Here is a 9607-nt window from a genome sequence, read left to right as displayed (position 1 = left end):
AAAAATATATTTGATGGAAAAATGGGACTGAACAATATTTTCTAGAAATTGAATTATATTTGACTTAATTTTTTAAATATATGCGAATTTATGAGCAAGAAACTTGACAAACCCTAACCTTGGTTCAAATGGCTTAGGCCTATGCTGAGCATTAACAATCACTAATACTATATATATTATTTTTATGCATTTTCACTTTAGACCGTTGGAGTGAAAGAAAGGGAATTGAGTTTTGAACATTCTCAAAATTTCGTTATAATCCTCTAGATTGAAGGTTTCATGGTATCCTTTTAGGAATCATGGTATTTGAATGAAGATGATTAACTTCAACAGGAAGACTTTCTTCTTTAAGGATGAACGAAGAGCTCGAATATTGAGTATATATCTATGTGTGAGAGAGCCAAATTATTTTGAAAAGAATATATTTTGAAATAGTAGATTAATGGAGAATGTGTAGTTAAAAAATGAGGAAATTTTTGAATTTGCGTGTAATATTATTTGATTGAAGAATGTGTGGTTGAAATGATGTTAAATCATCGTTTAAAAATGTATTCTTTTTTTAAAAAATACGGCTCAAACAGGGCCATAATTTGTTTGTCGATAAAACGTGCAGTTTTTCTTGAATTACAATTTGGTCCCTAGACTTCTCAAAAATTACCGAAAAGCCCAACTGTCTTCTTAACAACAAATGACCCTCCTTATCTCATATAACCATGACTGAAATTTAATTAAATAAATGATTATAATGAATTATCAATGCGTTACATTGTTTCTCCTTTAAAATTATTTCAATGTCGAATTTTTTTTATTGATAGTCAAAGAGTTTTAAATACTTGGTTCTGACCTCATATCCTCTCCCTCAAACATGCTCTTTGATGTTGTGATGGTGTCATTGAACTCTGACTAACGAAATTTCCTTGAAATTTGAACCTTCCAACCAAGACAATCATGTTACACTACCACAAAGTTTGACACATTATTTGATACAATACACTCACATGGGAGGTCGGCATTATTTTATTCGCGCGGGACCCACACCTCGACTGTGAGTGTGATCTCATTCTTTGTGTCAAACATTATGTTTGTTTGACATTTTCCCAACCAAAATATCTGTAGGAGCTTATTCATAAATCATGGGTTGCTAAACTTTGGGGAAACACTTTTGGACAGTCCTACATACACACACGTGATACGATTATGAACTTAAACCACAACATTTTAAATCCATAATTATTCAAACCATGTACCTTAAAACGTCGAATTGATCCATTCATGCGAAATCGTTTCTCTCTCTTATCCACTGTTCTAAAAGGGGCGCATTGGCGGAGACTAGACGTTGCCAATGCGGGATGCACGGCGAAAATGTCAAGCTGCGAAATCATTTTTCTCTCTTATCCACTGTTCTAAAAGGTGCGCATTGGTGGAGCCTAGACGTTGCCAATGCGGGATGCGCCGCGAAAACGCCAAGCCAAGTGGCTTGACGCCTTATTTAGCGATCAACAAGGATCTTTGACAGCTAATGCGTGCTTAGAAGCAATTATGCGCATCTAGGAGCGCATAATTATCCTTTTTAATTTTTTAATTAATTATTATTATCATTTTTTACAATTCTTCTACGTTAAAACTTAAATGTTGATTTCTTCACTTCGTCGGTTTTAAATTCAAAATAGTAGCTTGAAATCTTGAACAAATGAAATCTCCCAAAAATTCCTATTTATTTACTATTTTATATTTACATTTAGAACTTATCTTTTTGTTAAAAACTTTGAAAAAATATATAAATTTCCCATAAACTTATTTTAGATGTTTGGAAGGTATTATTTTTAATTATTAAATGATTTTTCTATTGATTAAAAATTAAAATAAGAAAATGCATTTTTATGCCTATGCCTCACCTAATCTCGCCTAGCCCATAGCTTGACCATCATGCATCACCACGCATTGTACCTGATGCTACCAAAAATCGTACCTGCAGATTTCCCGGGGTTGATGATTAGGGTTGATCACGATCGTAGCCTTCCGGTACCTGAAACAAAGGTAACGAGGTGTGTTCTCGTCGCCCCTCCGATGCTTAAGTCAGAAAGGGAATTATATGCGTGAGGCTATATGCTGGAGAATAATGAAAAACGTACCTGAATAATGGCCCAAGGTTCTGCTTTTATAGGGGTACGTAGTGTACTCCTAGTAGGATTGTGCTGGTTGGATGTTTTTATCCAAGGAAATTTCTATTTATAAAGAGTGCCCTACTTGTAATGGAATTGTTTGACAAGTGGTATAAGGGTTGATACAGAATCCATGGGTGTTTAGGTTTGTTTGTTAGATACCTAGGTCTTAGAAGATATGTTGGTGGTATATGTCCCGAGGACTTGAGAGGATGTTAATATGTGCACGAGATACCTCGAGGACATAATACCTCGAGGTCTTAGGGAGACCCCGAGGACCATAGCAGAAAGGTGAGCTGGAGCAGATATGGAGTCCTCGGGATGTACTCCTCGAGGTATATCAATATTGGCATCGTCACTGGCCCCCGTGCACTCCTTCTAGAGATCGAGCTCTTAGGATGGGGTGTACATGAGTTATGTCATTTCTCGAATCGTCGTCGAGAAGTGATGGCTGACGATAGAGGTCGAGATATGACCGTTGCAGAGAATGGCTTGGATTTGTGACACTTGTCTTCGTGGACGGTCGTAGATAGCGACCTTTGGTCTCCCATCGTTTTCACCTATAAATACTGTTGTTCTCACCTTTATTTTTCACTTTTACCCACTGTAAATCTGAGTTCTGTGAGGTCGTGCTCGAGAGAAACACTTTGGGAACTTCTCAAGTTGTCTGGAACTACAGGTAAGGCTCGAGACTTTAAGTTATTCCATAAGCTAGGTCTTAAGTTTGCTAAGTAATGTTGAGTAGTGAGGGTCGAGATTCTTCTAGTAGTTCTAGTAGTAGTAAGGACGTAGGGACGTTGATAATACCGACGGCTATTCCCCCAGAGGCTACTCCTGAGGCTCAAGTTAATATGGTCTTTGAGTATCTCGACGAACCTTGTAGGCTTAAAGAGCACTCAGCCATAGCTGCAGCTAGGGAATACGGTATTATGTCTAATTGCGATATTAGATTTCCTGGCCCCGAGGATAGATTTGTTCGAGCACGATGAGGGGAGTTTGTTATTTTTAGGGAGACCCTTAAGGCTGGCTTTAGGTGGCCCTTTCACCCCTTTTTCATTGCTCTATTAGTCGAGCACTCCATGTGCCCGGGGCAGTTAGTGCCCAACGCTTGGAGAATGCTCGTTTATTTTTTCATAGCATGTAGATACTTAGGTATCGAGCCCAACATTGGCCTCAGTAAATTTGTGTTCGAGCTTAAGAAGCATCCTTGATACACTTGTTTTGGCTATCTCTCGACGATTGGGGGTTTTAAAGTCCCGAGGATGGCGAGCTCTTTGAAGGGGTGGAGGGAGGGGTGGTTTTATGTTATAGCCCAAGAACCCGACCTTCCTTTCTAGCCTGATCGGGGAATCCCCGACGTCGAGAAGTTCTGTGAGGGCCAGGTGTATCCGGATGTTTTGGAAGAGCATAGAAGGATGCTGGTTGGGCTCAGCCCCCTTTTCTCGATGATGAAGGAGATTGGGGAAGAGGTTATAGACCTGACAGATATTAGAGGCGTCGAGGGTAGGGATGTTCCTTTATTATTTTTTGAAAAATAGCTTGACCTTGTGCTTGTTCTAAAATGTTTGTAAATTTTTGCAGGCATGTCTTTTGATCCTCGGGCTCTCCGAAACTTTGTCAGTACAAGGACTGACGCTCATCTACAGGGGCAGCCCCCGAAGAAGAAAGGCAAGAAGAGGCCTCGAGGGACTCCTGAGGGTGTGAGGGGGCCTGGCGAAACGTCTCGAGCACATCCTCAAGTCTCGACCCCTCTACAACCGAACCTCAGATCTCCTACTCCTCGGGTCGTAACTCCTCGGCCTCCTTTTGAAGTGGTTGACCTTGAGGATGACCCATCTCTTACCGGGGAATTTGAGACTTTCCACCTCGCTCCTGATCTCGTGAACAAATACAAGGAGGAGGTCAAGCTCGAGGATGGGATGAAGGTCCTCGAGGGTCTTACAGTGAAGGTAATCTTCGAACTTTCGACTTTAGCCTCAAGTTTTGTCGTCGAGATTAATACTTCACATTTTCTCCATTTTTTCCGGATGTTGAGCATAGCTCGAGGGCTTTCTCTGCAAGGGCTTGAGGAGGCCAAGAGGGCAGCTGGGGTGGAGACGTCCATAGCCTCCAAGGACAGTAGGATTCAAAACCTCGAGGCTCAGGTCGAGGTTTTATTGAAGGAGCGTGATGACGCGAGAATGGAGGCTTTAAAGGCCAGGGATGACCTTGCTACAGCAAAGGATGAGGTCGAGGGTGCGAGGCTTGAGCTTATCCAGAAGACAAAGAATTTTGAGCGCGAGCTCGCGGCTGTCAAGGAGAGGGCCTGGGAGGAGTTCAAAACTTCTGAGGATTGTGACAAGATAAAAGGGGAGTACGCGTCAGGGGCGTACTTCCATGCTTTGAAAGAAGCCCGGGCCTTCCTCCGTCAGAAGTTGCCCGACGTCGCTCCGGATGACCTGAAGACAGTGCCTTCCATTGCTGATACTTTGGAGCTCTCGGGTTCGGAAGATGGAGGAGGATCGGGGGAGATAAGGAGGACGGTCTTGAGGACGACGTTGAGATTGACATCAGCAACCTCGAACCTCCTCTTGGCCACATTGGATGACTTCCCCCACCCCGATCTTTTGTAATTTTTGTTTAAACTTTGAACATGTATTTTGATTGAGGACTATGTATGTTTTGAAGTTAATTTATTGCATTTGAACTATTTATCTCGACCCCTTGGACTTCATACATTCGAGCAAACAAATTGGAAATTAACTGCTCATGCGACATTGAAGAGTTTACTCGAGGATTCCACAACTCCAGCATATAATCTCTCGAGCACAACTAACTAAAAAGGTAGCGATGTGATATTCTCGAGGACTCTAAACCTCGAGCACAACTAACTTAAAAAGTGGTAGTGACATTCTCGAGGACTCTAAACTTCGAGCACAACTAACTTAAAAAGTTGTGATGTGATATTCTCGAGGACTCTTTTACCTCGAGCACAACTAACTTAAAAAGTTGGGATGTGCTCATGTGACATCCTCGAGAGATTGTGTGATTCTCGAGGACTCTAGACCTTGAGCAAAACTAACTTAAAAAGTTGTTATGTGCTCATGTGATATCCTCGAGGGATTGTCAAAAAATGATGTAGGATTTTTATGTCTCTGGGTGTTACTATAACGGCTTACGCTTGAGCATATGATCAAGGCTTTTGGTGCTCGCTCGGGGCCTTCTTTTGGTGCTTGCGTGGGGCAAGGCTTTGGTGCTTGCTCGGGGCAAGGCTTTTTTTGCTTGCGCGGGGCAAGGCTTTTTTTGCTTGCTCGGGGCAAGGCTTTTTGCGCTTGCTCGGGGCAAGGTTTTTTTGAGTGCTTACGTGGGGCAAGACTTAGGTAATACCTGGGTGCAAAGCAAACTAAAGGGCTGTTATACCCGAGGTTTGAATTTAGTAATTTCTCGGGCTGGACTCGAATTTATATTGTATCCAAGCTGCCTACGTACCTAAACGGGATCAAGCCAAACGTAGTTCATTATAAAATAAAACAGAAAACATGCATGGGCACGCAGGCCCGCTAAACTAGAGAAATAAAATGCAAAGGCGCACAGGCCCGAGGAAAAAATAACATTCAGAAGAAAAAATGCAAGAATAAAAAGAAAATCTCCTAGATGGCATCGAGAATGTTATTTGTAATATATTTTCAGATTATCCGCATTCCAGGGCCTTGGAAGAGGTCTACCCGAAGTGTCTCTTAGACAGTATGCTCCTTTGCGAACCTGTCGTATGACCTCAAAGGGTCCTTCCCAGATGGGCCCAAGCTTCCCTAGGGGGTGACCTGCAGCTTCGGCTCTCCTCAGGACCAAGTCGCCTGCTCTGAACCTTCGAGTCTTGACTTTGTTATTAAAATGTTTTGCTGTCTTAGTTTGGTAAGAGGCCACCTTTATAGCGACTTGCTCCCGCACTTCTTCCAAGAGATCAAGGTGTTCAGTTGTATGCCCGGAGGTTTCTGGCATGAGCCTCCTATAGCTTGACAACCTAATTTCCACCGGGACCATTGCTTCAATACCATAGGCTAACATAAAAGGGGTTTCTCCTGTGGTCGTCCTGTGAGTTGTTCGATATGTCAATAGTATAGAAGGCAGCTCGTCGGACCAAGAACCCCTAGCATTACTAATTCTTGTTCGGAGGTCTTGTAATATGATTCGATTTGTTACCTCGGCTAGACCATTGCTCTGAGGATGCAAAACTGAAGTCAGACGGTGATCAATCCCAAGGTTTGAGCAAAAGTGCCTGAACTGTTGATTGTCAAATTGCCTGCTATTGTCGGTGATGAGGACCTTCGGTATCCCAAACCTGCAAATGATAGACCTCCAAGTGAAGGCTCTTAGCTTGGGCTCCGATATCGTGGCGAGAGGTTCGACCTCTGCCCATTTTGTGAAATACTCTACTGCTACAGCAACAAACTTTAATTGACCTCTTGCCACAGGAAAAGGGCCGAGGATGTCCACTCTCCATTGTTCGAACGGGGCCCAACAGTTAATGTGGGTGAGGTCTTCAGCTGGTGAGTGGATAACATTACCAAACCTCTGGCACCTATCACATCTTTTAACATATTCTGAGGCGTCTTTCTTCATAGTTGGCCAATAGTATCCATATCGTACGAGTTTAAAGGCCAAGGCCCTGGCTCCTTGATGATTCCCACACACACCTTCATGAACTTCAGCAAGGGCCTGGGATGATTCTGATGGTCTAAGGCACCTTAGGTATGGAAGAGTAATACTTCTGTGAAAGAGGATACCGCTGATCATGCAGTACCTAGGAGCTCGAGCTCTGATGCTTCTTGCCAACCTGGCATCTCTTGGTAGATTTTCACTTGTGATGAATTCTATGATTGGGTCCATCCAGGATGGTTCGTTGTCAATGTCCATGATGTCGAGGATTTGATTGATGCTGGGTTCTGTGATGATTTTAATGTGAACTGTTCTGTCAAGGCTGTCTACATCCATGAACACAAGCCTGGATAATGCATCGGCTTTTCCGTTGTCCTTTCGAGCAATTTTTGCAATTTCACAACTCTCGAATTTTCGTTGAAGATCCTGAACTTTCATACAGTACAAACTCGTTTTCTCTTCTTTCCTTTCAAATGATCCTTCAATCTGTCCTACCACCAGTTGTGAATCGTTGAATATCTTCACGAACTCGAGCTCAAGGCAAAGGGCTAGCTCCAGAGCAATAACGACGGCCTCATACTCGACCTCGTTATTGGTTGCTTCAAACTCGAACCTAAGAACGCATTGGATCTCGGTTTGTTTGTCAGGGCTGATGATGATTACCCCTGCACCCGAGCCCGAGGAGTTCGATGCTCCATCCACAAAAATTTGCCAAGTGTCCAAATTGGTGCTCATGCTCGAGCTGTCACCTGGCCCCTGAGGCCTAGGGGTTAGTTCTGCAATGAAGTCCGCTAGTGCTTGGGCTTTGATAGATGGGCGTGGTTTGAATTCGATGTCAAATTCTCCAAGCTCGATCGCCCATTTCATCAGTCTTCCCGATACGTCCGGCTTCTGAAGTATATGTCTAAGTGGTTGATTAGTGAGCACCACAATAGGGTGAGACTGAAAATACTGCCGGAGTTTCTGCGCTGCTATTACCAAGGCAAGGGCAAGTTGTTCCGCCAAAGTATATCTTGTTTCCGCATCTAGTAGACCTTGCTTACATAGTAGATAGGTTGTTGAACTTTGTTAACCTCTTTCACCAAGACCCCGCTGACTGCGTTTTGAGATACGACCAGGTACAAAAATAAGGTGTCACCAGGCTCAGGCCTATTGAGAATAGGAGGAGATGCCAATGTTTGCTTGAGCTCCTGAAAAGCTTTCTCACAGTCTTTACTCCAATCAAAGCCTTGGTTTCCTCTGAGGACTTTGAAGAAGGGATAGCACCTGTCTGATGCTCGGGACATGAACCTGTTCAAGGCTGCTATCCTACCAGTCAACCTCTGTACCTCTTTCTTGTTCCTTGGTGATTCCATAGACGCCAAGGCTTGTATTTTGTCAGGGTTAGCCTCTATTCCCCGGTGAGTGATCATAAAGCCCAAGAACTTGTCCGAGGCCACGCCAAATGCACATTTTGCGGGGTTTAACTTCATTCCGTACTTTCGCAAGGTGTCGAAAACTTCTTCAAGATCTGAAATATGCTGGTCCACTTGTTTGCTCTTGACCACCATGTCATCAACGTACGCCTCCACATTCCTTCCAATCAAGTTTGCAAAGACTTTGTTGATGAGCCTTTGGTATGTTGCCTCTGCATTCTTCAAATCGAAAGGCATGACCTTATAACAGTATATGGCGAAATCGGCCACGAATGACGTCTTTTCTTGATCTTCCTCGGCCATGAGGATTTGATGATAACCAGAAAATGCATCCAAAAAGCTGTATAGCTTATGTCCAGACGTGTTATCCACCAAGTTGTCAATCCGCGGTAGGGGATAACTATCCTTTGGACATGCTTTATTAAGATCTGTGAAGTCAATGCAGACCCTCCACTTACCATTGGCCTTCTTCACTAAAACAACATTGGCAAGCCAATCGGGATATTGTACCTCCCGAATGAATTGAGCACTTACGAGTTTGTTAATTTCTTCGCGAATGACCTCCCGATGTTCTGGGGCAAACTGTCTTTTCCTCTGCTTTACTGGTCTGGCCCCTGGGCTAATGTTAAGTCTGTGGACTGCAATTTTAGGGTCTATCCCTGACATATCCCCAACCTTCCAGGCAAAAACGTCAATTTTGCGAGATAAGCAACCAACTAGTTCTGTCTTCAGGGTGACGTCAAGATCCCGACCAATCGTCACCTTCTTATCATGCTCGAGCTCAATTTCCATCAATTCTTCGACAGGAGCAAGTCTGACTTGTTGCCTAGCCTCGGGCTCCATCCTCGAGATTTGCATGACGTCGTTATTTATTTCCCGAACGCTGGCAATATAGCATTGTCTGGCAGCTGTCTGGTCTCCACGCACGACCCCAACGCCATTACTTGTTGGAAACTTCATGGCTAGGTGGAAGGTAGACACAATGGCTTTGATCTTGTTTAGGAGTGGTCTTCCCAGAATGGCGTTATAGGCCATTGAGACACGTACCGCTTGAAAAGATGTCATCTCCGTAACCTGTTTCTGGCCAGAACCCAAAGTTAGCGGAAGCTCGACGACACCCTCTGGAGTGATGACTCCTCCCCCAAACCCCTGGAGAGGAGTTTTAACCGCTTTGAGCTACTGAGATGAGATTCCCATTTTGGCAAAAGCTTCTTGTGAAAGTATATTGGCCACACTCCCGTTGTCAACCAAGATTCTCTTTACTTCAAAATTGGCCACAATCGCTGAGATTACCAAGGCGTCATCATGTGGAAGTGATATACCTTCTAAGTCCCAGGTCCCAAAAGTAATATCCTCCAGCTTTCCATGCGGCATCCCAGAGGCCAAGGCATATTG

The 9607-nt window shown here is 43.6% G+C and overlaps 1 protein-coding gene across 1 annotated transcript in view; it reads right to left on the bottom strand.

The window, feature by feature from the left end:
* Positions 1–1382, bottom strand: part of LOC111404354 (serine hydroxymethyltransferase 4-like) — an 8318-nt gene extending 6936 nt beyond the window's left edge. The window contains exon 1 of the mRNA XM_023033170.1: positions 1248–1382. Within this exon, the coding sequence (XP_022888938.1) occupies positions 1248–1382 (135 nt within the window). The remainder of the gene's footprint in view (positions 1–1247) is intronic.
* Positions 1383–9607: the final 8225 nt, after the last annotated feature.

This window comes from Olea europaea, chromosome 11 (genome assembly GCF_002742605.1).
Source record: "Olea europaea var. sylvestris chromosome 11, O_europaea_v1, whole genome shotgun sequence".
Classification (NCBI taxonomy): domain Eukaryota; kingdom Viridiplantae; phylum Streptophyta; class Magnoliopsida; order Lamiales; family Oleaceae; genus Olea; species Olea europaea.
Note: the sequence above shows the minus strand (reverse complement) of the source record. Positions and strands in the feature narration are given on the sequence as shown.